Genomic DNA, 26711 nt, shown 5'->3' on the forward strand with positions numbered 1-26711 from the left:
TATTTATCTACTTGCACTTTGACGTGCTTTCAAACTGCTAGGTTGGCAAGAGCAGGGACCGAGCAATGGAGCTCACCCCGTCGTGGGGATTTGAACCGCCGACCTTCTGATCAGCAAGCCCTAGGCTCTGTGGTTTAACCCACAGCGCCACCCACGTCCTATATCTATCATCTATCTATCTATTTTGAGCATTTGTAGCCCACTCTTCAGCCAAAAAGGCTCCCAGAGTGTCTTACATGAAATCAAAAAAAGATACTCCCTACCTGCACACTTATATTCTAATAAATAAACTTTGGCTCTATCCATTACTTTCCTGATGAAAGGACAAATTTTAAGACCACAAAGCTAGTTTGCCGTGCTATACAAGAATCACCTGTGTTAAAATGGAATAGTCTTTTGTATTTGGATATGGAATTAAATTTGTTAATCTTAATGGGATAATACTTGAAATGTGGTATTGCATAATTTTTTATATATATATTAAGGGTATATGCAACATTATTAATAAACCCGGTCACAAAACAAGGCAAGATAGCAGCTGTCAGTTATGATGAGGAACTTTTGTGTACATGTTTGTACATCTATATACAGCCATACCTTGGATCCCAAACACCCTGGAACTTGGACGTTTTGGCTCCCGAACACTGCAAACCCGGAAGTGATTGTTCCGGTTTGTGAACATTCTTTTGGAAGACAAATGTCCGACGGGGCTCCCACGGCTTCTGATTGGCTGCAGGAGCTTCCTGCAGCCAATCAGAAGCCACAATTTGGTTTTCAAACGTTTTGGAAGTCAAACGGACTTCCGGAATGGATTCCAGTTGACTTCCAAGGTACGACTGTATTGCCACATTCTTCCAGCTCATGTTAGAGCCACTGTAGCGGTGAGAGTTTCAGTCTTAGATTGGAGAGCTCCAGGTTCAAATCTCAACTTAGCCACAAAACTTAACTTGTGACTCCCTCTCACCCTCGCCTAATTCTAAGGCTTGTTGGGAGAATGAAATGGGGAGAAGCAAGCAAGCATATCACACTTGGAGGGAAAGGGGGAATAAACGGTTACAAAGAGCTCATGATTTCTATTCAGCCATATTTATCACCAAAGCTTCCTTATGAAACAAATCACCATCTCACAAGGGAAACAAAGTCCAAGATCTAGAAAGAGCTCCACAAAGCACTTCTAGTTTGAAAAACCTGGTGATGCTTCCTCAGTGATCAATCAAGTTGTTGTAGGTTGAACTGAAGCAAACAGCCACAAAGGTAGTTGTGTGGTGTCGATCTTGGTTGTACGAAGCAACGGGGGAAGACTCTATTTCAGTCAAGCTGTGAACGGCCAGATGATACACAGCCTACCACCTGTCAGATATTTTTGCCTGTGAAGTGCTTGATAATCCCATCTCCTGTCCCAGGGCAGATAGCAAAAACAGGATTTTATCAAGTTTCTGGTAGGAATGGTACCAGCATGGTAGACCGAGTTGTACCTGGTGGTCATACCATGTGCAGGTCTGGACTCCAGTTCCATAATCCCAATAATTTGTCTCATCAGATAAAGACTCAGCCAGGATTTTTCTGTATCTTTTCTCCATATTAAATGTACTCAGTAAGAACAAAATGTCATGTGCACCAGGGTAAGTCAGATATTATTTTGCAAAATGAGCCCAAAAATTTTGCCTTTATAATATTACTATTTTTAATGTAATTAGTTACATTATACTGTAATTGGGAAGGATATATGGAATGAATGGGATGTGAGCTCTGCAAGGTTGTCAAAGGGGGTTGGGGGACAGGTTACTGATGGCTATAAACAGGACTTGGTTTATTAACTACATTCCTTGGAAGAAGAAATGTCACATTTCAAGACAGGTGTGCTCTTTTGCTCACAGTCACCCTGATGTGGTCAGAGAATATGACCTTTTGTCATGTAGCCCTTGCAATAATAATAATAATAATAATAATAATAAAGTCTATGTCAGTTAGCGAGAGACTGAGCAAGTATAAGAACTTTCGGGACAGAAGCAATTTTGGATGAAGACCTCTGCAGCACCCAAGGAACAGAGCAAAGCTTCCCACAATTGCTCCATTCAACATTCAAAGTGTTGGTGCTGACCTTTAAAGCCCTAAATGGCCTTGGCCCAGTATACCTGAAGGAGCAGCTGCACCCCCATCGTTCTGCCCGAACACTGAGGTCCAGCGCCGAGGGCCTTCTGGTAGTTCCCTCATTGCGAGAAGTGAAGTTACAGGGAACCAGGCATGAGGCCTTCTCAGCAGTGGCGCCCACCCTTTGGTACGCCCTCCCAAGAGATGTCAAGGAAATAAACAACTATCTGACTTTTAGAAGGCATCTGAAGGCAATCCTGTTTAGGAAAGTTTTTAATGTCTGATGTTTTATTGAATTTTTAATATTTTGTTGGAAGCCGCCCAGACTGACTGGGGAAACCCAGTCAGATGGACGGGGTAATTATTCTTATTCTTTTTATTACTATTATGTGGTACTAGCCTGCCTATCTAGTTAGACATAACAACTGTCTTTGATAAATATATACCTGCAGAGCAATTGTGAATGTGCTGCATGTATAGATGAAATTAATCAATCACTTCTTTTGAACACTGGCACTTGTCCTCTGCCTTGTCCTCTGTGCTTTCCTCCTCTGATCCCAGGTTGCATCCATGATGGATCATAGCATTACACTTTTTCTAAGATTTCCCCCATGGCATCCAGTTAAGACAGCAAAACAGTGCGAAAATACACCCTCCAGTTGCCCTGAAGCTGGTCAGTGCAAGCTCATCCTCATTCTAAATCCTGCTGTGGTTGAGTGCTTCATATTCCTGACCCAGCACAATGCTGAATCACTGCCTCCAGTGCTTTGCTAGATTTAGACCTCTGTACACGAAGCAGACGTGTGGGCAGGGAACGGGATGACACGTAAAACACAGTTGATATTACACATGAACAGTGAGTTCCGAGTGAAGAAATGAAAACACATGCCTAGTTGTATCAACATTACCAAATAAGGCTCATGCTATGGCGCATACATTGATTCCCCTACGCAGAATTGTTGCAGAGAAAAATAGCAGGTTCACATTTCTACCCGGGAGCAGCAATAAGAACAGGAGGTGAGCGCTCTCAATGGCTCCATTTGACTCATTCTGTGCTCTGGAGATTAAGCAGCACCAAAGTTTCCAAAATAATTTGCAGAGGCACAGACATTTGCAGTTGAGAAGCATGTAATGAGGACTGAAATCTCACCAGGTCTCCGTGAAGCTTAACAGGAAATGTCTTGTGCACAAGTGAAAAGGGTGGAAAGCCAGAATTAAGAAACAACCTTCTGTCTGTCAAAGCTGGTTAGTGCTGCCCATCTCCGATAGCAAGTTGACATCAAACCCTGCTTTGGCTGTGATACCCAATGGATCTCAGCTCAAGGTCCCCACAGAATTCCTCCAGATATAACGGTATCTGAGCAAGCTGGCTTGCACTTGTGGTGACTTTAAGTGTCGGTCAAAGCACAGGAGAGGGTGTGCACCTTACTGGGGCTAGGCCAAAGAAGTTAAGCCAAGACTCCCTCTACCACACAAGCACTGTGGGGAAAAATCTCAAAATGTTCAGATGGAGGTGGGTTTATGTTTAAGACAAGGTGTCTGAGAGATTTCCCTCTCTTCCCCCAACTCATTTCTACAGAAAAAGAAAGCTTTGCCAAGTGGTGACGAGACTGCACCCTCAGCACTATTTCCTCCTCATGGGGGACAGAGTGCCTGATGGGAACATGCTATGTCACGAGGTTGTGTGGATTCCAGGGGCTTTCTTGGGGATGAGGAAAATGGCTTCCCCCGCTGGTTTCGCACTCAGCGCAACTGTTCCTATGGGCATTCGTCACTAAGGGCAGGAGAAGGGATTCCTTCATGTCCTACCTTGTATTTTGAAGTGTCCCAGTTATGAACCAGCCGAGCAGGAATTAGAAAGCTGTCGTCCACATGACAGATGCTGCAGTAATACCACCCGCTGTAACTGCACACCTTGGCTTTGCCATTGGAGAGGCCTATGGACCGCTGACAACCTGCCAATACAGGGGGGAAAGGGAAAAAAAACAGCTTTAAAAAATGCAGGACTCTTAGCAGTATTGGAAGGAAATCTCCATAACTACACGCTGTTGTGTTTTAGTAAGAGAGTGAACACAGAATATATAATTACCTTTCAAATCAGAACAATTACAGTTCTAAATAAATATTACCGGAATAAGAGAATGAGGCGTTTTTGATAACTGCTTGTGTGACATTCCATGCTATCCTATTACAAAATACAGTCGTACCTTGGAAGATGAACAGCTTAGTTCCCCGAATGTTTTGGCTCCCAAATGTCGCAAACCTGCAGCCAATAGGAAGCTGTGCTTTGTTTTTCGAACGTTTTGGAAGTCAAACGGACTTCTGGAACAGATTCCGTTCAACTTCCAAGGTATGACTCTATAAGATTCTGAACCACACAAATCTCTAATATGTCCTCATATGCTTTGAAATAGTTTCAGGAATCCATGTACAAGCCCAGTTTCATATTACAGCTTAGCTACTGGAAGCCCAGAGCCAAAGTGTGTCTCCTAAAGAGATACTGTATTGGCTGTTCTTCCAGGGGTGGGAAAGGCATGTAGGAGGCCTGATGACCGTGGTAACACCATTTGCTTGGCAGCCTGCTTTGTGGAATGGGTTAGGGTGTGTGAAGAAGCCCGGTCCATCACTTTCCAGCTTCTCAAAAGCACCCTTCTTACAATTCTAAGATTCTAAGAACATTGGGCTTGTTTTGAAACAATGTGCTCTTAGAATGCTCAAGCTGATAGCAAGTCACACAGATTTGGAGGTGAGGGAAAGGGGATTGTTAGCTGAGAGGAGATTTTTTGGCTCAGGCATTGATTACATGTGTCCACAAAAGAAGGTGTCATGGAAGCCCTGAATGATCTGCCCTGAATGTCAGGATGCACAGATTTTGCTCATCTGTAAAGTCCAGGTGAATATGCCCAATATAGGAAGAAGAATGTACATAGCTCGCTCGTACAGCCCATGCAGAAGGTCCCAGATCAAATTTTGGGCATCTCCAGGCAGGGCTTATCTGAAACGCCAAAGGGTTGTTTCTGGTCCATGTAGGCAATACCGAGTCAAGATCAATCAGTGTTCTCGCTCAGTAAATGGCAGCTTCCAATGTTCCTAATATATCGTGTGGGAGGAGTTAATTGGTGCAATTTAGCATCTATTCAAGCCTATCAACTTCTGCTTCAGGGTGTGCCTTGCCAAAGTTTACTCTTTTGAACCAAGAAAAGTGTCCAAATTGTGCATCCTGGAGATTCAATTGTTTTGATAAATTCAAACTCTGATCTCAGATTTAGTGATGATGTGAAATTGAATGCTTGGTTCTGAGCCCGCTTCTTGTTTCTTCCATATTTTTTTAAACTTTGGAGTAACCATCAACGTGGCTGCAGAGTATATAGCAAGGGGAAGAATATTCTGTGAGGAACCTGACCGGGAAAAGTTGACAACAGGAAGACAAACAGCCATAAAAGCTTCATTCACAGAAATTGCCTGAACATTTTCAGACATTTCAACTAGAAACCACGAGGGCTCGAAACGTGAATCTTAAAATAAAAGGCTGGAATTCCCAGAAGTCAAAGTTCTCTGCCAGGTAGCGGTCAGCCCTCTACACATATGCAATCGTGAAGAAGGCAGCTTTGTCCTGCTGCTCCCTTCCTCTAGAATTCTCTATTCCTCCTCTTTGCTCTATGACCTCTCCCAAGGAAGCGATTGCTGCTAAACCTGTTTTCACGCAGCAAAGCCATTCGCTTTCCACTTGATTTGTACTTGCCCTCCATTTCCTTGACAACACATTTTTGACCTGGGTCACACAGCAGAATGCACACAAACAGCCCTGTGTAGCCGAGTGAATTGCAAAACGACAAACTTAAGGAAGAGAGAGAGCTGCAAATAACAGTACAGCATCTTCCTGTCCCATTAGACATGACCGCTGAGGTTGCAGTGTTCTCCCTGCCCCAACTGTGTTGAAACTGTTCAACATCCCTCGCCTTGTGCCTGTCGCATGTTTTATTTTACAAGGACCGTTATTTCTACAACCCCTTCAAATCAAGTTATGAAAGCAGTCGATTCCTTTGATGTTAGGAGGTTCAAAGTGATGCACGGTGACAAATGTATCTCAGTGGCAGACACCAATTAAGCTATTTGCAAAAAATAAAGGGAAAGAAAGAGGCGGGAGCAGTGATACAGCACAAGGTTGAGTACCTCTGTTGCATAGAGTCTGGATTCTAAGGCTTACAATGCCATTCCTTTCTTAGACTTCCACCCCCCCCCTTTTCTTATTAACACCATTTCATTTACTGGAATGAAACGCCATTGGGTATCCCTTTCCACCCTCAGTACAGGATTTTGAGGGAGGCAAGTGGCCCATTTTAACTCGCAAGGGCACCTCTGTTGAATCAGCAAGTAGCAGCACTCTGTTCAAATCCATACAGGAATTTTCATGGCATCAGATGTACAACATAATATTGGTTATTGATTACTAAGACAGGGGTGGGGAACCTTTTTGGTCTCAAGAGCACGATTCTGTTTTGTGGGTTACACCACAGAGCCTAGGACTTGCCGATCAGAAGGTCGGCAGTTCGAATCCCCGCCACGGGGTGAGCTCCTGTTGCTCAGTCCCTGCTCCTGCCAACCTAGCAGTTCAAAAGCACATCAAGTGCAAGCAGATAAATAGGTACCGTTCCGGCGGGAAGGTAAACGGCTTTTCCGTGCGCTGCTCTGGTTTGCCAGAAGCAGCTTAGTCATGCTGGCCACATGACCTGGAAGCTGTACGCCGGCTCCCTCGGCCAGTAAAGCAAGATGAGTGCCGCAACCTCAGAGTCGGTCACAACCGGACCTAATGGTCAGGGGTCCCTTTACCTTTTATTACTACAACAACAACAGCAACAACAACAGCCGATAGAACGGGCAGGAGGAAAAGGAGAATGGTGCTGAAAGCCTGAAAAGATAAAATAGGCACCAGGCAAACTTGAGGAGAAAGAAGGGCCCTCTCCCTGGCTGCCACGCACCACACCTCAGGGGGCTGGGGAACCCAGAGGAAGGCTTCCAAGGAAGATAACTTTGCCTAGAAAATCCATGGTCAGCTGGTATCACCTTTGAGGAAGCATTCTGCCACGTGCGCGAGGAGGAGGTGTGGTGGAGAAGGAGGAACACCTCTTCTAAGATGACACCTGCACGCATGTCACAGCAGGCACTACCGAAAACCAGAGAAAATATTTGCTCTTCAGAATTCCTTGTGCGTCATTGTCTTTGAGAATTGCATCCCTGGGGAAAGAGACTGTCTTTAACACATTGAGCTTTGTGAGCTGCGCCGGGAGCCTGGGTTAAAAAATATGCTCCATATTCCTCACGCTTGGTTTTTCAAACTTCAACAGATTCAAAAGTGCAAACAAATTCAAATCTTTAGGATTCGTTGGCTATGGTTTTTTTAATCAGGTGGCAGCCCTAAGGGGGGGGGGAGGCAAGTACAATGTGCTCTCAGATAAGAGCCTGTTGCAACACACATATGCCAGCAGTCTGTCCATGACCCTACGTGCCATCTTGATAGGTCATCTTCTCTGCAGGCTTCGCAACATAAATTGTTGGCAGCCTGAAGACCTTTGCACAAGGCTCTGGTGACCAGTTTATGTCAACAGACAGTATTTGCGGGTTTTTCTGTGTGTGCTGCTCAGGAAGGCCATCGGAGAAAGCACACGTTACCTCTCCTGCTCCTTTCTTGGTAATTACAGTTGTGGTTCTGCTCTGGAAGGAGAGAATGAGATGGTCTGCAGACCACCATCACTGCCCGGCAAACGAGAGAGGTAGAGAGCTTCACTTATGCTGTGAACAGTTCTGCGCTTTGTGCATGTTCATTTGGCACAATTGCAGAAGTCTAGCAACTGGGTAGGAAAGCTTTCAAACGCTTGAAAAATTCAACAGGCCTTCTTCGCCTGTGCATCCTGAAGCTCGCCCACCACACCAGACACAACACAGCTGACAGTGCACATAATGGACCACGGCAGCAAGAATCTGGATGCTAATAAATAGCTTGTACAATGCCCTGGTACAGACAGGCCTGCGGTGTTTCAAGCAGAAAGGTTCTGCCTTTTCCCAATCCCATTCTCCTTTCCTCAGCCTCCCCCTCATATCACGGGCAGTGGAAGGAGAGGTGGAATACATATGTAGTCATAAAAATAAATAACGGAAGGTCTCCAGAGGTCTCTCTTATTGCTGGCCAAGTTGCACCAGCCTTTAGCAAGGCAAACCATTTTTAAATAAAAATTTAAAAATCCTGCCCTTTGGTATGTTTGCAAACCTCAAAACCTAAGCCAATAAAACCTGAGTGAAATACTACACTGGTTATCTCGCAAAGGTGAATACGCTGCAGGAGAAACCTTCACCCTTGAAACTGGCTGACTTTTTATTGCTTGGATTTCACAATCTCAGCATCACAAAACCGCCAAGTACAACAATGCGGCACATTGCATACCTGCAAACACGTCTCACCCCCCCCCCCCACGTTAGAAGCAATAAAGATGATGCAAGGACTGGGGAATAGCATGTTTCAGAGCTGAGTGGACCTGCTCTTTGGCGAGGTGAGGAATAAGAAAGGGAACGGGGAGCCAACCGTTCCCCAAGCACTGCATTTCTCACACACTTGTCTGAAATGTGGGGGAAAGGGTTTTGCCTGGATTCAAAGCAGGGAAAGGTTTTTCTCCTCTATTTATTTATTTCATAAAAATTCTACACCCCTTGCTTGAAACGGATCTGCAGCGGATTCAGGACAGCGAAAAGAAGAGCTCTTTCTCACAGACAGTATCATTAACATATGGAATCTACTAATGGCACCAGTTTCGAAGGCTCTGAAAAGGGATTAGCCAAATTCATGGAAGGGCATTCTTATCGGGGGTTTTTAATTAAAGATTTTTTTTGGGGGGGGAGGGTTTTTTACAAAAGTACATACATCATTTCTGTTTTCAGATCATCAAGTCCTTTCAACAGATAAGTTATATTCAATGTGAGACATTAATGTTGTGGTCAATATAAGGTTGGGGGAGAAGGGGGGGGCAGTAAACTTTCATTCTCTTACCTGGTTGCTACTAGCTGTTCTAGCTAAATGACAACTCCAATTTCACTGAATACAGTTGCTTCCAAGGGGAGGGAGAGGCAAGTAGGAAAGATATGCTGATTTCATGCACCCTGCTTGTGGGCTCCTTGGAAGATTCTTGTTGGCCACCACCGCAAACAAACATGGGTGCACAAAAGATCTGATCCAGAAGGGTTTTATGTCCAAGGATGAGGAACATTCCCTTTTTCTTTTTCTTTTTAATCTTTCATTAGATAGATCCTCACCTTGACCGAGGCAGAGGGCAGTCAGTCCTTCCTTCCCCCTAACCAAAAACCCCTGAGCGCTGAACCACTGCTTCCATCAGTTGCAAATTTGCACACTGCAGGAAACATACTATGATTATAACAATGCTAAGGTAAAATTGTGTCAGCAAGTTTGTGGGCTACATGTGCATGCATTATACACAATTCCAGACCTATTGGAAGATTTTCAAATGCCCCTAATATGCAAGAATGATGGCATGACTGTTCGAGCATGGAAAATGGCCCTGCGCCAAAGCATTCTGAAGGCAAAAAACCCCACACACCTTCATGCATATGAATTGAACACATGCAAACAATCTCACTTTATTTTGAGGTCTGGTGAAACATAGTGGCCAAGAGTGCCAGTCAAGACCAGGACAATGACAGGGTATCTCTGGCTCACGGGCCCATAAGGCAATTTTTGACCAGCCTTCCTTCATGCGAGTGACTTTGTTAAATGTGGCATGCAGAGGGCTGACTGCTTTCTGATCCAGCCCATCAGATGAAAGTGGCTTCCTACCCCTAGACTAGGATCAAAGAGACCAAAACTTAAAACAAGGTGGGACACAAATGAAATAACAAGGCAGCAAAGTCCCTGGTTCAGTCCTCATGTCAGCCATGAACAGTCACACACAAACACTTCTGCAATATAGAAATACTGATTTTGGCCTCTGACAAGGTGGGAGTCAGAGTCCATATATATATATATATAGAGAGAGAGAGAGAGAGAGAGTGTGTGTGTGTGTGTGTGTGTGTGTGTGTGAGTTCCCCACTCCTGGTCTTTGGAATCACCATGAAGCTTACTATACTTAAATAACATATATGAAGTCATTTGAATTCTCTAACACATTATATAAATTATGATTATGATTCCAAGCGTCATATCTGGGTTTGTAGCAGACATTTGCCCGCATTCTCCCTACCCTGGAATTGTTCGCTTTTCTCCTACAGCTGCTTGACTTCCCCCTTAAGTCTTTCCTATTGCAATGTGTGCATGGGAATCGGAAGTTTACAGGATGCCGACAGAGGCATTTAGCATCCTAACACTTGAGCAATAAGAAAAGCCATGTAAAAATAGTAAATGAACTGTATAACAATTGGGTCCATAGGATGAGGTTGCCATAAACAAAACAGGGTGGGAACAAACTTCCTTAAAATGTTTATACAGCGCAAACTATAATGGGACCCCTGCCTGAGCTAAGCATATATACCCATTTCCTATTGCAATGCTTAGGCTGCAATCCTCTGCACCGTTACCTAGAAGCAGGTCCCAGTAAACTCAATAGGCCATGCACAGGATCGCACTATTAGGCTGCGATCTTATTGGAAGTTCAGTAGGAGGCTACCCCAGTGGACTTCCTTCTGAGTAAAGGAGATTAGGAGCACGGTGCACATCCTAAGCATGGTATAATTACTAGCATTATTCTAGTCCAGCAATAGTTTCAAATGGCTTCAGTACCTCCTGAACAATTTGACTACATTCCTTACTTTAACGCATAGCATAGGCAAGGGCAAATCTTTTTACTTCGTATTCAAAGGACACCCTGCCACCAAAACAAAACAAAACAAAACAAAACACAAAAGCAACCCCCCAAAACAACATTGCTGAATTAATAAAAAAGGGCTTTAAGATAAACTAATTCATGAAAGAAGACAGGATTGCAATCAACAACTGGGAAAGATGCCTTAATGCCCTTTGAAACACTGGAGGTGATGAAATTCTTTGGCCGTTTGGCATAGCACCATGGACAGTTTGTATCTGGATCTGACCACTGATGCAGAGAAGATCCTAGGTGCTGAAAAGGACCTCACAGCAAAACAGAATCAGACACACTTATTCTGGTGGAAAGAGCTGAATGCAAATGGACAGAGTTAAACCTCTTCTCTTCCCAGGCAGAGTGAAGGCATCCGTTCCTGAAGGAAAAACTTTTCCCCTCCGTTTTTGTTTCTTTAATCTGCCCTCCTGACCCTGATACACTGAGAATCCATTTCCCCCCTTCCTCTTCTCCTTCTGCCACATCCCCAGGCCTGATATGGCTGCCCTGGCTTCTATCCGTGGTTGGAAAAATGCTAGCTGGCGCCCAAGATAAACTTGTCTAAAGCTACATTCTTCCTTACCCACTTCTGAGTGTCAGCTGTTTGTCTGGAAGCTTTTGCTGCAAAAGCTTTTAAACAAGGAGGATAGGAAAAGGGGGGGATGTAGAGTGCAATTCAAACAAAACCAACTCTGCCCCCCAACCCCCCCAAATCCCTGACACAAGAAAAAAAAAGAAAGAAATGGGGGAAGGATGGGGGGGAGAACCTTCTCCCCAGCAAATCTTTCCAACAAACTCCTCTATCAGAGGTTCATTGTCAATCAATTAGTCAAGGGAGTGGGACTTAGTCGGCTGGGGGGCAGTTGGAGAGACAATGGGTCATATTACTATTTAATCACTTTTACTAAATAAATAAAGCAGCCCTAAGGTGCTGTCATGTCAAGGGAATTTACAGCAAAACAAAAAACCCCAAAGAAAGAAAAAGCCTATTTTTTCCATTACTTTTTTCCTCCCCTGAAGAACAAGAGAGGGTTATTACTGTAGCCTTAAGTCTCATCTTTGTGCAGCTCCTCTTTGATTCCCACTCGGACCCTGCCACTTTCTGGCACTAATTTGTCAGGCTGAACAAAGGAGGGATTTGTACCTCCTGTAAGGTCTCAATTAGGAAAGGCTTCTGCTGTATTATGTGCCATTCAGACAGGACACAATGATGGTAATTACAGGAATTTGCACTAAATGGCTGAAGAATTCGCAGCAAAACTTTTTTTCTCCACCTCCACAAAGCTTGCCCCTCTTTTGCAGCTGTGGGGGAATTGGATGAGGGTAGGGGGGTGGAGAGAAGGGAAGGGTGGGCCTGAGGCCTACAAGATGCAATTACCAGCAGTATTCCTATTCAGTTAAACAGCCACCCCGCAAAGTTAAGACAGCAGACATCTTTCCAAGTGGAAAAAGACAAATGGCTACCTTCAACAAGGACTTTCAACAGACAAGCCCGGTTCAGCCCAGTTTCCACAGCACGGCCTTTCCACTCTTTAGCTTTAACGCATTTATTATGTCGTTAAATTAAAATAAATGAATAATAACAATGCATCTTTTTGTTCTTCCCTTCAGGAACCCCAGGGCTCTTTTCATGGGATTATGTGATCCATCTAGAATGAGCTGCAAGATTGCATGCGCACACCTCAATCCATACCCAAGTTCACCTTTCCTGGGGAGAAATGTTGGTGTGAGCTAGGAAATCACAGCTAACTTTAACAGTGCATGAACCTCTATAAGGTTCTCCAGCTGGTAGTTTTTTCCTGAGGCACGGATCCTGCCAGAATGGCTCAGTAAAAACAATAAAGTGCACTCGCAGGGCCACCTTTCAGCCAATGCACAGCTGGAAACTACTAGCATAAATTGCCAGTGCGATGCTGCATACAGAAAACTGGGTTTTGAGCATACAAGGCCCAGGTTAAAAGCCCTGCTCAACGACAAAACTTACTGGATTGCCTTGAGCTACTCACGAGATCTCAGGTCACAAATGCACATGCAGAGGTCCCTGGAGAGTTTCTGTTCAGAATGTGCCCATGCCCCGGATGAAGAAGGGTACAAGGCTTCTCTACAACCTTCTGCTGCGACCTGGATGGCAAAACACCGGGACCCTACACACACCTGCCCCTACCTACATCATCTCCAAAGTGTTTCCTTGCTGGAAAGATCTTAAAGGTAAGACTGGAGAGAGAAGGGGCTGCAAGAGGGCTGTGGAAACACTAGTGAGCAACCTGGGCTGTGTGCACAGATGCAACCGGCAGTGTCCAGCTTCAATATTTGCTAACATTTTGCCTTGCCTTCACTGGCTGTATCTATATATATCCAATACCTCAAGGACCATCGCTCCCCATATGAACCGACCCAGACCCTGCAATCATCATCTGACGCATTTCTTCGTGCGCCTCCTCCGCAAGAGGTCTGGAGGGTGGCAACATGAGAAAGGGCCTTTTCTGCAGTGGCTCCCTGTTCGTAGAATGCTCTCCCCAAGAAGGCTCACTTGGCACCTTCATTGCGCATCTTTAATCACCAGGCTTGAACGTTTCTCTTTAACATACTACGGCTTTTTAAAAGTGTTTGTGGGAGCAGGGTTATCGGGTTTGTTTTTGTTCTTGGTTTTATTATTTATTTTGTGTTCTCATTTTGTATCTTTATGTTGTGAACCGCCCCATGATCTTTGGATGAAGGGCAGTATACCAATTTAATAATAAATGAATGTGCTCCTGCTTTCACACTGACCTTCTTCATAGGAGAACTTAGGGAAAGCTCCACTAGGAATTTGCCTGAACTCCTCCTGCTCTCCCAGATGGGAGCAAAGGCAGCTGATCTTCCACCCACTTTCAATATGAATGGGGAGAAAGTCAACCAGGAGTAATAACTGTGGGTCGAGGGTAAAGGTTTTTTGTTTTTGCGGAGAAGTCACCAGAAATGGATTATTGGGCGTGATGCAATAAAGGGGAAACAAACATAGTGAGCAGCCTCTCCCAAACTGGTGCCCTTCAAATGTTTGGGACTACAACTCCCATCAGTCAGTATGGGATGGGAGTTGTAGTCTAAGTGTCCTAGTGTTGCTAAACTGAAGAAGGCAGGGGGAGAGGAAATGGCTGGTTTATTTTAAAGCTAAATGTTCCATTTTAAAAAGAATAATGATTATTATTTACAGAACAAGCACACCAGTCTCTCACTTCTAGAGGATCTATATATGTAACTAAACAAGAAATTCAGCCTGCCGGAAAGAGGAAACTCACATTTCGCCAGCCAAATACTTTCCAAACACCACTTTTCAATTACGATCCGTGAAATATAGTTGCTTTTCCGGGCTTTGACCCTAAACTTACTAATGCCAAATAGCTAAATCTCTCCTTAACATGCAGGAACAGAATGATGGCAATAAAAGGATTTTTTAAAAAAAAACTTTCAAAACAAGGTTGGCTGACCTAAAATATAAAGACAATTTACTGACACTGCCCCCTGCTGGAAAGACTAATTGCTGCATTCCTGGGCATCAGCAATCAGGTGTGTTACTACCACAAGTTCCCTTCCAAAACCTTTCTCTGCCTCCTGACCCTGTTCAGGGGCAGGAGAGGCACAGATAAGCATAGGTTGTGCCCAGTGGGGCTTAAATTTTTATTATTTATTAAATTTGAATACTGCCCTTCATCCAAAGATCACGGGGCGGTTCGCAACATAAAAATACAAAATGAAAACACAATGTGATGATGACCTCCAACGGAGAAGCATGGCCCATGCTTCTCTGTTGGAGAGATAAGGTGTCTCTATGGAAGCACCTTATTTAGGCAGCCAGGTTGCCCAGCCTGTTCCCCAAGTGTCCACTTGGATTCCTGCTGGTGCAAATCAGGACCTACTTAAAGGATCAGGTGCCAGCAGAAGACTTGTAAGCCCTGGCAGCTCATCACAAGCCCATGCATTCATGAACCATGTCAGCACAGCTAAGGATACACAGAAAGATTGCCCAAGTTATAGAATTGCAACAGGAAGCTGTGCAAAACTCAGCAGAAAGCCCTTATACCTTGGAAAGGCATGTCAAGTAGTAAAGGCAGGCAGAACAAGTACAAAACGTCCGACATTTATTTGCTTACCTGCACACTTGAAACTCTGGGCAGTCAGTCCTCTTTCCAACGACAAGGTGGTCAGGATGCTCAGAAAGCTGGTGGTTACCGACTGGCGTTTGATCTTCCTATGCTCTTTTCCGCACGACAGGCCTTGGGTTTTGTTTCTGAGCGTCACTTGCAGATTCTGACCCAAGCTCCTGGTTGCATTGGCGGCAGACTTCAAGGCCTCCATCCATTCCTGAGCTCTTTGACGGGTTTCTGCCCGCAGACGAAGCACATCTTGAGGAAAGATAACCTGAAAGCAAGAGTCACAATCATCCAGAATATCAGTCTGGACAGACAGGCACACGTCAATGTTGTAGCTCAACAGAGGGTCTTCGTCAAGCCCACCGGTCTGAAACGCCATGAGGAGAGACCGGCTGAGTACAAAATGGAACGCTTTCCAGTTATTCTGGAGCGTCAGTCTGTAAAGAGTCCCTGATTTGAGAATGTTTTGGTAGTCCTTGATGTTTTGGGTCAACGATGCGGACTGGAAGAATTGGGTAGGTTCCTTCTGTAAACCACGATTTTGGATGATGCCGCTCTCATCGTTGTCTAATTTCTGCGAGCGCCCCAGATCTCCCTGGGACCTCATGAAAGAGGGCACTGAAGAATGAACAGCTTCCCAAAGCTTCTGCCCCCAGTCCAAGGCCTCCCATGGAGACTCTGCCTTCAGCTGCAGGTGCGAGTTATTGAACAGCACTGCATCAACCACATTCGTTTCCACATTGATGCTTTGGAAATGCAAAAGCAGGTAGACAGTAGGAAGGTTCTGGTTCCCACTGTTGTCAAGCCAATACAGGTACAGTTTGTATGGAGTGAGTTCTGCGCAGCATGTCTGCCAATAGCTGTCATGGTTGTTCTTAATTTCCAAGTATCCTTTCTTCAGGATATTTGAGAACGTCGGCTTGTGTTCTAGAAGAGAGTAGAAATAAATGTTAACTACAAATATTTTAAGGGACGCGGGTGGCGCTGTGGGTTAAACCACAGAGCCTAGGACTTGCCGATCAGAAGGTTGGCGGTTCGAATCCCCGCGACAGGGTGAGCTCCCGTTGCTTGGTCCCTGCTCCTGCCAACCTAGCAGTTCGAAAGCATGTCAAAGTGCAAGTAGATAAATAGGTACCGCTCCAGCGGGAAGGTAAACGGCGTTTCCGTGCACTGCGCTGCTCTGGTTCGCCAGAAGCGGCTTAGTCATGCTGGCCACATGACCTGGAAGCTGTACGCCGGCTCCCTCGGCCAATAAAGCGAGATGAGCGCCGCAACCCCAGAGTCGGTCACGACTGGACCTAATGGTCAGGGGTCCCTTTACCTTTACCTTACAAATAGTTTAAACTTCTTTCTCTATTGCAGTTTCTCAAACGGTGGCCACTTTCAAGTGGGACTCAGTGCCACAGCCCAGTCAGGGTCTTTTCACTCTCCCGCCATGCCCACTTACCCTGCTCTACTCTTCTGGTTGGAACAATGGCACCGCCAGCAAACCTCCCCGTGCAAAATTAAGATGACAGGAAGAAGAGAGAAGGGAGATTTCCCCCGGTGTTATCAGACAGCAACAGAAAGAACTGAAATGTGCCCACTGGTCCAACAAGGTTGGCACCCCACCTGCCAGCTGTTCTTTAGCTGCAATCCCTGCATTGCTGGGGGTTGGACTAGATGATCCTTTATGTCTCTTCTAACTCTAGCTATATGATTCTTTATTATGATAACCCATCCTGGGAACTTACGCTGAAGGGCAACTAAGAAATCTAATAAATGAGCAATTGTTGTCTGCACAACAGTTTTTCAAGTTTGCAGATGGGTCCATTGGCCTACAAAGATTGGCAAGCCCTGATCAAATCACTCTGGAAGTTAGTTTTTAAATACAATGAACAAACAATAGGGTTTGAGCTATCAATGAAATGTTTCCTTTGGCTACGTGGAAACTATTGTCAAAAATTCAGGTTTAGAGTCTTCTGATGGCAACGAAGGTGTCTGTTGCATTATGTTGGGAAAAGGACCCACACCAGCACCCCAAACTTGTGAAATGGTTCCACTACATTCGGGCTAGAGTTATGATGATTCAAGTGATTTAATCAGATGTACATTCATGAAAATAGGGTGACTGAAAACTGCAAGAGGAGGGACTTGGCTTGTAGCTTTGTCCGTTACTGCCCACTGGGGAGTCAAAGCACTTAACTGGACTAGGACAATCGACTTGTAACAAGAGAGACTAACAATTCCAATTAATTATTCCTTTTTACTGAGCCGTAAAAACTCGGGAGTTGATTTCAAGAATCTGAACATTATTGGCAGCCATCTACATGACACACGGGTGCTTTTCAACGGGCTTCATTATACTAAGAACTACTCCTCAAAATAAATGCAACGAAAGCAGGAAATTAAGTGAATCTAACAGCAAAGAGTATGACAGATTTACAACTCAACTCAGATGCAAGAACAACGGAGTCCATTACTTCCAGTTACAGGATTTCAACCTTAAGGTGACATAGCAGGTGAGAAAGGTGTGAAACTCTAAAGAAACAATAACTGAAATTACATTGTGAGTGGGTAGGGCTGAGCGATATCTGGTTTTCAATACTGCAATATATCACCAGTTAAACACTGCAATATACCGATACATCACAATGTCTGAAATGATGGAACTATGTAGAGGCAAACAGTAGGGCTGGGCGATAACTGCTTTCCAACATTGTGATATGTCACCAGCTAAACATCACAATATAATGATATATCACAATGTTGGAAATAAGGATGGAACTATGTAGAGGTATTGGCTGGTTTTCCCCACATTGTGATTTTTGCATAGCACATGCACACACACACATCATGATTTGCAATATATTGCCAGGTCAAAAGTTATGAAACCGGTATCACAATATGGACTTTAAACTGGTTTTGGATGAACAGGAGTTCCATTTTAGTTCTGCGTAACTTGCTTCTCCTGCACATACCTGACATCACAGGATGAAGTGAATCCCTCCCGGTGGCATTACTCCCTCTTCTCTCTCGCAAACACCTACTATGCACCCATGTTCAGGGACTATGTGCTCCCACTGGGCTCTCCTTCCTTCTCTTTTGTGGGTTATGCTTCAAAACAGAGGTTTAAAGAGTGCAAAGGAATTTGATCCCTGCCTATAGGGATGCCTGGGGGTCTGCAGGGCTGGCTATGCCACTGGTGGGCTGGGCAATGTATCTATACATCACCCAAAATTGGTTTGAAGCCCACATCATGGTAATGGTTTCGTAATATGCAACATGGTGATATACACTGATATCTCGGATTAAGAACTTAATTCGTTCTGGAGGTCCGTTCTTAACCTGAAACTGTTCTTAACCTGAGGTACCACTTTAGCTAATGGGGCCTCCTGCTGCCACTGCGCCGCCGCCATGCAATTTCTGTTCTCATCCTGAAGCAAAGTTCTTAACCTGAGGTACTATTTCTGGGTTAGCGGAGTCTGTAACCTGAAGCGTCTGTAACCCGAGGTACCATTGTATTGCGAATCGTGATGGGGGGGCATGTAAAAAATTGTGATGTGGGAAAAACCATGAAGCCGGTCATCGCTTCTCTTATGATTCCTGCTGCCCCTGTTGTACTATAAAATAACAGATGTAACAATATGTTAAAGATAAGTAAAATGCATCAGTTTTAGAACCCTAAGTAGTAGCAGTTGCCGGGACATTACCCTGTTTTGCCTCCACATTGTTGCATCCTTATTTCAGACACTTTGATATATCAGTATATCATGACGTTTAGTGGGTGATATATTGTGATGTTGAAATTCAGACAAGGGGGGGGGGCGTGCTATGGCACTGCCTTGCACGTTGAGTGTGCAGTGATGCAGAGTTTTTTGAGATCCATTGCCACCATTGCGAGTTCATCGGCTCCCTCCACATTTGGGTGTTGCCATTGATAGTTTCCGATTGGTGGGGAATGGCAGAACTTCCAGAGGTGCTGGGGGGGGAGTGCCTGTCACTTTTGCGTTTCCTGGATATGTGTGTGTCTCCCTCCCAGACTGAGAATGCATCGGATTTGGTGTTTGTGTAGTAACAACGCATCTTCACGCCTGCCGTAACGCGTGTGCATAACATCCAAAACGCAGCTTCCAAAAAGGAGCTTTATTTCGCATAAACTGCCGGGGTGGTGGGGGTGGGGAGTAATTAAATTCAATCTAAATTGGAAAAAGAAAAGGTCTTTTTTAAAAAAAAGGTGTTGATGAGGCAAGGGTATAAGGAAGAAACCAATTTGATTTGCCTTCCCTCTCTGGTCCTAACATTCGTTGGGATTTCTGCGCTAACTCAAAAGCCATTAATTTCTTTGAAAGCCACACGGATCATGCGTATATATTCCACAGTTACCTTCCCTTTCTGTTAATCATCCAGTAAGAGAAACAGCGCAGCTAGCGCAGACCCAAAGTGAAACTTCAGCCCCTTGTTCTCGTTTCCATCAAGCACAGGTGACTCTTCCAAGCTTCTCACAGGTTTTATGCCACACTCACCACTGTTTCCCCTCCCTCCTGCCTTTAGCTACCAGAGACTTGCTTGTCTTTTGTTGAAAGAGAGAGAGGGGGGGGGAGCTGTCTCTCCTCCCCATCTTTCACAGCCAGACAGTCTCTCTGCCAGCTTTTTCTCTCCAGCTCCTGTGAACTGGCTTCATCCGCTCCCACTTAAACTGGGACAATGACAGTGGCCGACTTGATTAAAATTCAAATGCAGCAGACCCTTCTGATTTGAGAAGTGGCCGGCTCCTGACATAGACAGGTGGAATCACAGCTGCTCCCCCCCCCCCCACAATCTCTCACTCTGGTTCCCTCCTGCCACCTCACCTGCCTGGTGTACAAAAGCTGCATAATACCTTTCCGCTGAGTGCTTTCTGTCCACCCTCTAAAATGGAAGCAGCGTTTCTCTTCACTCTTTCCCCAAACAAGGAAATTAAATCAAGGCAGAGCGAATCAGAGCCCATCATAGAAAATAGGAGATAATCACACCAAATAGCCTACATCTGGGGTGCCTTCCTTTTTTTAAAAAAAAAAGTAATTTCTTGAGAAATAAGGACCAAAAGAAGAAAACAGCGAAGAAAACAACCTGCTGAGAGCCTTATAAGATTCCTCTTATCTACAGATTATATCCCTTTTCTTGCTGTATTAGGTCTCATTACGATCTTTTTTGCATACACTGTGTTTCAAAAACGGTTGTTCACAGAGGCCAACATTTCTCTCCTTTTGTGCTCAAATAGTCTCCCCAGGTACTAGAAGAGGAAAAATTTGAAAGTGGCATGAGCAAAACCTGGGATGTTTATCACAGATAAATAATCTTGTATTGGTGGTCTAGTCTGCAAATAATAGAAGAGCTGTCTGATGGAATCAGCCCCAAAATCCACCTAGAACAGCCTTGTAAGGAAGACCACAAAAGATACCTGCAAAAGGATAGAAATGCAGCTAGCCTGTCTAGGACTGGCAGCTGTGGGAACTGAGAGCTCCGGCCCCCTGCAAAACTGCCCCATCCCTGCTGAGCAGAGAGGAAAGGACTTTCCCCCTCAGGCAGCCTGATTGGTTGCTATACTGGGTGCCAAGGACAGATGGAGAGCACCATGTTGGCATGCAGTCCCTTGTTGCCCATGGCTATCAGGTGAGTGCTTCAATATAAGGCTGAACAGGTGCCTTGAGGAAGCTTGAGGAAGCCGTGCTTCCTCAATGGCTTCCCATCCCCAGTGGCAGACTGCCTTGTAATGCAGGTGTTCCATTTAGCTCTTATGCCTAATCTCCATTAATAAGCCTGTCTTCCATGAATCGTCTGACTTGGTCAGGCCACCCCTGGAGCACTGCGTTCAGTTCTACGGAACTCTCTCCCTTCAAAGGTGCTCATCCTATCCAACCTAAACTTTGGATTTTTAAACTGGTTTTAAAAAAACAAACATATCTTCCAAGTCGCCCTTTCCTAATAGCCCTTTCCATGTTACAAAATACAGTGGTGCCTCGCAAGACGAAATTAATTCGTTCCGCAAGTTTTTTCTTCTTGCGAGTTTTTCATCTTGCGAAGCACGGTTTCCCATAGGAATGCATTGAAAATCAATTAATGCGTTCCTATGGAGACCGCTTGCCAGGCTGGCGGTGCGGAGAAGGGCTTTTCTCCCCACCGCAAGCCTTCAGGACAGGTACGGGAACAGAGGGGAAGGTGCGCAGCGCTTCTCCTCTGTTCCCGGGGCTTGCGGTGGGAGGAGGGTTTTTCCTCCCCACCGCCAACATTCAGAACAGCATTCTGAATGTTGGCGGTGGGAAGGAAAACCCTCCTCCCACTGCAAGTCTTCAGGACAGCCATCCGAAGGCTGGCGCGGGGAGAAGGTCTCTCCGCCCCACCGCCAGCCTTCGGAGGAGGTCCGAGGACAGTGGGGAAGACGCGCTGCGCTTCCCCGCTGTCCTGGAGATTTCCCTATGGGCTTTCGTCTTGCGAAGGAGGCCCATAGGGAAATTCGTTTTGCGAAGCGCCTCCAAAACGGAAAACCCTTTCGTCTAGCGGGTTTTTCGTCTTGCGAGGCGTTCGTCTTGCGGGGCACCACTGTATACAGTTGGCCCGCCACTTAGGCGAGGGTTCAGTTCTAGGGGCACATGTGCAAAGGCAAAATCACGCAATATCAGGAACCCCCGGAACGCCCCCCCCCCCCGCACTCCCAGTGGCTCCCCCAAGGCCTGGTAAGCGGAGCACCTCTGGGAGCATTCCAGAGACCTCTTGAAACCTTCCAGATCCTGGTAAGCAAGGAAAACCCACTGGGTGCACAGGACAGGGGAAAATAAATAAGTGGAGAGTGGGTAATGTGAGTTTTCCCTGCTCTCCATTTATTTATTTAACACCCCCCACACACACATACATATAAGGTTGCGATCACATATGTAAAATGAGCAAAAGTTGCAGGCCTACTGTAGTATGATTTCTTCTTTTAGTAGTCTTTGTACTAACCCCCCCCCCCCAAAAAAATCCTGGCCTTTTTATAATTGCTAATGCTTTCACCTTTATTAATTTTTATTATTTTAGGTCATTGCACTTACAGTGTTTTCCTTACACTGTGATGCTCCTTGAGCCAAATATAAATAATCTGATAAATTAAAGTGCTAAAAATTAGCCATAGTGTCAGGACTGCATAGGCTGACCATCCTGGGATTCAAAGTCACCACCTTTGTCCTCACAGAAAGAAAGAATCAGTGAACAGAGCATCTTCCAGATTCTCTCCCTTATTTCCAGATACTGTAGTGAGCTGGGTAGCATAATTTAGACAGGCTGCAGAATCAAAGTCTTCTACTGCCAAATGTGTCACTGAAATATTTATATTTACAACCGTAACTCAAGTTGAGTTCCTCTGCTTTTAAGGTTGAGAAATGGGCAACTTGCTTGAGACAATCTTTGCAACCCATGGTGGGAATTGGGAACTGAATTTCGAGGTTCACAGCTCCAAGTCCAACCTGGGATTGTGTTGCCTCACCAAACCGGTCACTTTCTGCCTTCAATAAGAGACAGGTACCAAAAGAAGAAGCAGGAGGAAGCCAGGTGTAGCAAAGTATCAAGCACTCACCAGAGTTCCCTTGAATGTCCTCTCCCTTTTCAAATCCAGTTGGTGCAAATGAAAGTTTAGGACATCGATTGTCTTGATTAGACGGCTGCTGTGAAGAAGCATCAGCTAAGATGACACCCCAGTCTATGTGGCTGACGTCGGAGCGTGACCGGTTGTGGCCTTGCTTGAAAGTGGCCGTTTCCTCACTCTGCACTATAATATCGTTCACAGAACGGGGCCGACCCCGCCTCCTCTGGCAGATGTTAAAAGCCGAGGCCTCCCCCCGTTCCACCCAAGAGAGGTTGTCTGGAACCATTCCCCTTTGTACTCCAAACTGTTCTTTGGCAGGAATTGCAGTCTGCACTTTGGTTTCCAAGAGTCCGTTTTTGCAGTGCTCCCAAACGAGGTTGGTTTTCCCCAAAGTGATGTTCCTCAGGTCTCCGCAGGCTGCAATCCTATTAAACACCTCGTGGCCGACCAGCTCAGGAACTTCCTGGACCCCATAAACCTCTGGCGGCTGCACATTCTCTCGTTTAACATCAAAGGTGCTAAAGAAATCTTCCGTCACTTCCAAGGCTGGACTGATGTCATCGACCTCCAATGCCTCCATTTTATTGGCAGTCAGACCAGAAACTTTGGGGGAATTTTGTCAAAAAACAACATAAAAATTCCAGGCGCAGAAGAGGAAGGTGCCTCTGGAAAGATTCTGTCACTGCTTGAACAAGGAGGTGATGGGAGCTAAATGGTTAGGGTTGCAACTGGCATTGGTCTTCAGATGTTTGGCTTGACTTCCCTTTGTAAACGTGCTACTGAAGAATAACTTGCCCTGACTTACCAGTCTAAATGGTAAGATAGGATGGGAGGGTATTGGCTGTGCAGTAGAAGTCCACAGAATCTGGATTTTCCTGTAAAACATGTTACAAAACCATGTTAGTGAAGTTGCTCTCTCACCAGAGACAGGGTGAGTGGAACACCAGCAGAGAGATGCTGTTCTGCATGTCTTATCTGCAAAATGCCTATCAACACTCAAATGTTATAGGGTTCTCTGAGTATGGGCCATAACTTCACTAGACTAACTAAAGGAAGATTGCAAGTCAAGTGCTTCAAGTTCCCTCAGGCTGTAGAAAAAGTGGTGCAAAGGGAACGGAGGTTAGGAGTCTGAGGGGGAAGACGCAAGGCGACGAGGTAGAGAGCTCAAGGGGTAGGCAACATTCACAGACACTTGGTTTCTGAAGCTCTGGGGAGAGGAGAAGAATCAGTGGGGCAACAGCCCTATTTTCCTCCTTAGGCTTTTTGGTCCCAAGAACACACACTTCAGAGATGTCTCTATCTTAATAGCCCTCACAGATATTTTTTCTTTACAACTGGTCACACTTCTTTTGTCTAAGATACACTTGCACCTGATTGTGTTTTCTTGACCTAAGAAGCCCTTTGTGGTAAAGTCCAAGTACATACATATTTATCACTCAGCACTGTTAATTAATATACGTTGCAGAACGTTTCCTGGGCAGGTATATACCCTGTTTGTTATTCTTTAACTTGAGTGGCTGCCTGTGAAAAGGGTTTCAGTGCCAATGGCACTGTGACAAACAATTTGTTTACATCTCTTGATTCAGTCAAAGCAATTGACGCCATTTTCTAGTTAAACAACTCTTGTGTTCTTCAGACCAAAACACATCTAGTAACTTAAATAGCCACAAATTAACACCCACCAGCCCATAAATACTGTGATTTATTTTCATAATTTAAGCTAGCAATTAAACTGCCTAGACAATGAACAATTTAGCATACTCTGTGCAAGGTAAACTGACTAAAATGCTTTGATCGGCTGCTACTTTTACATGGCAATCTTATACAGGTCTACTCACAATCAAGCCCCGTGGAGATCCACCAGGTAAAATGCAGCCTTGGAGATCACTTTTTCTTAGATTGGCATTGTAAGCATTTTCTGCCGCATCACTTGGGTACATCCAAAACTGTTTTACTGCCAAAATATTTATCAGTTGCAAATCGCAAGCCCTGTGATGGGAAGACATGACTCAGCATCATTGTACAATAGTGGAGAAACCACGATGCAGCGAGATTTCCACAATCAAAGGAGATTCCCAGAAATGTTGGTAACTCGGTTTTCAAATAAAGGGTAAGGCAGACCAAGAAAAAGAAAGAAAGAAACCTATCATCTTTGTTATTATTACTGACAAAATGTCCGACATAATGACAGGCAGAGTGTGAGCCTGTATACTGCTCTGGGGAAATGCAATACATCTTTGTGTGCTCTGGGCCAGAAATATACTCTATCCCCTTGTGAGAGCTCTGTCAGTGGAAGGCCATCCAGTGTCACCGCTGGTTTTGCCCTCGCCACAATAGTGTGTCCTCCCACCCACCACACAAATGCAGCACTGTTCTCTTCCCCATAAGAGAGAGAGGCAGTGTTTAGAAACTCAAATAATATAAGCTAATCACCAAATGGCACCTTAAATCTAGATTACCGTCACTACAACGGTATGACTAGGTGCTCCCTCCCCCCCCCCCGGCTGGGTTTGTTGTTGTTGTTTATTTCATTTGTATACCACTTTATGTTTTAAAGAAAAAAATCTCAAAGCAGTTTACAACACATTTAAACATCAAATGAAACAACCCAGGATAAAACTAAGTCAAGCTTCAAGGAAAATACAGTTTGCTTTCCCCATACAGTGGTACCTTGGGTTACAGATGCTTCAGGTTACATACACTTCAGGTTACATACACATCATGATTCACAATACAATGGTACCTTGGGTTACAGATGCTTCAGGTTACAGACTCCGCTAACCCAGAACTATTACCTCGGGTTAAGAACTTTGCTTCAGGATGAGAACAGAAATCGTGCTCCGGCGGCACGGCAGCAGCGGGAGGAGTTTCAGGTTAAGAATGGACCTCCGGAACGAATTAAGTTCTTAACCCAAGGTACCACTGTATTTATTTTCCTACTTAATTTACAGAGCTGCCCCATAGCAGAAGGACTCTAGGGAGCCAGTGGGGTGTAGTGGTCAGAGTGTTGGACTAGAACTTAGGAAATCAGGGTTCAAATCCCCACTCAGTCATGAAGCTCACTTGGAGTCAGTCACAGCCTCCTAACCTACCTCACAGGGTCATTGCAGGGACTGACTAAGCAGAGGGGTGAACCATTTACTCCTTGGAGAAAAATGTGGAAAACTGACACAATAAATAACCTCTTCTGCTTACCTGCTTAAGAAAGCTGGAGGGGCCAGCCAGGTGGAGATGTCATTCGCCAGCCTTGCATCCAGATATCTCCACCTGGTCACAATTTGATCCATGCCAGTCGCAAAACGCGCCTGGCACCTGGCTGATTTCTAACACTGGAAAGTGGCAACTGTTTGCTGATGGCAGTGAAAATAAAGACATGCACTTGTGGATAACGCTGGAGTGTGCGTGTGAAGTAACCACCCCCACACCTGAGTGATATCACTGTCTTGGCAAGTGGTAGTTTTCTCCCTCTCTGAACTAAGGAGGAGGCTGCAACCTGTTTATTTTGTCCCTTGGCACCAAGCCTGCTACCTCCTGGGTTCTGCTTCTCAGTCAAGTAGTAGAGTTCACTATTAAAGAAACTGGCATGGGCAGATTAAGCCAGGTGTGTTAGGTCTGCCATATGCTGCTGAACTACAACTCCCATCATCCCTGGCCATTGGTCATGCTTGCTGGGGCTGATGGGGGTTACAGTGCAGCAACATCTGGCAGCCCTAAGGTTCCCCTCACCTTGTTTAGGTAGCTGATCACAGGAGCCCCTGGATTCTTGTTGCCAACTTCGGTTTCAGCAGTTCAGAAAGAGGGCTACCAGATTCAGAGACTGCCTGAAGCTTGAAGAGCTGCAGGGCAGAAAAAGAGTGTGCAGCAGCAGTCTATCTGACCCTCAGTGCTTTAACTGTTTACCCATCCATTCTGCGGGGTTCAGTGAGAGTCCTAAAGAAGAGAAAGGCCTGCTTTTCAAAAGCAAATTCCTATTCCTCAGTGCCTGAAAGACATGCTGAAAAAATGTGTTGGCAGTTTCTGTTGTAGGACTGAGTGGAGGCTTCAGACGTTATGGGA

The 26711-nt window shown here is 45.1% G+C and overlaps 1 protein-coding gene across 3 annotated transcripts in view; it reads right to left on the reverse strand.

Annotated features, from left to right (window-relative positions):
• The window catches only part of PLEKHM3 (pleckstrin homology domain containing M3), a 79811-nt gene that overhangs the window by 46853 nt on the left and 6247 nt on the right, over positions 1–26711 (reverse strand). For 2 of the 3 annotated variants that reach the window (XM_083628856.1, XM_083628857.1), the window contains exons 2-5: positions 24494–24644; positions 22647–23530; positions 15077–16003; positions 3901–4046 (exon numbers count right to left, since the gene is read on the reverse strand). In XM_083628856.1, coding sequence (XP_083484982.1) covers positions 3901–4046; positions 15077–16003; positions 22647–23235 — 1662 coding nt within the window. In that variant the 5' untranslated portion in view covers positions 23236–23530; positions 24494–24644. The remainder of the gene's footprint in view (positions 1–3900; positions 4047–15076; positions 16004–22646; positions 23531–24493; positions 24645–26711) is intronic. The other variant, XM_083628858.1, reaches the window with a different exon arrangement.

This window comes from Podarcis filfolensis (genome assembly GCF_964270895.1).
Source record: "Podarcis filfolensis genome assembly, chromosome: 1".
In the NCBI taxonomy this organism is placed as follows: domain Eukaryota; kingdom Metazoa; phylum Chordata; class Lepidosauria; order Squamata; family Lacertidae; genus Podarcis; species Podarcis filfolensis.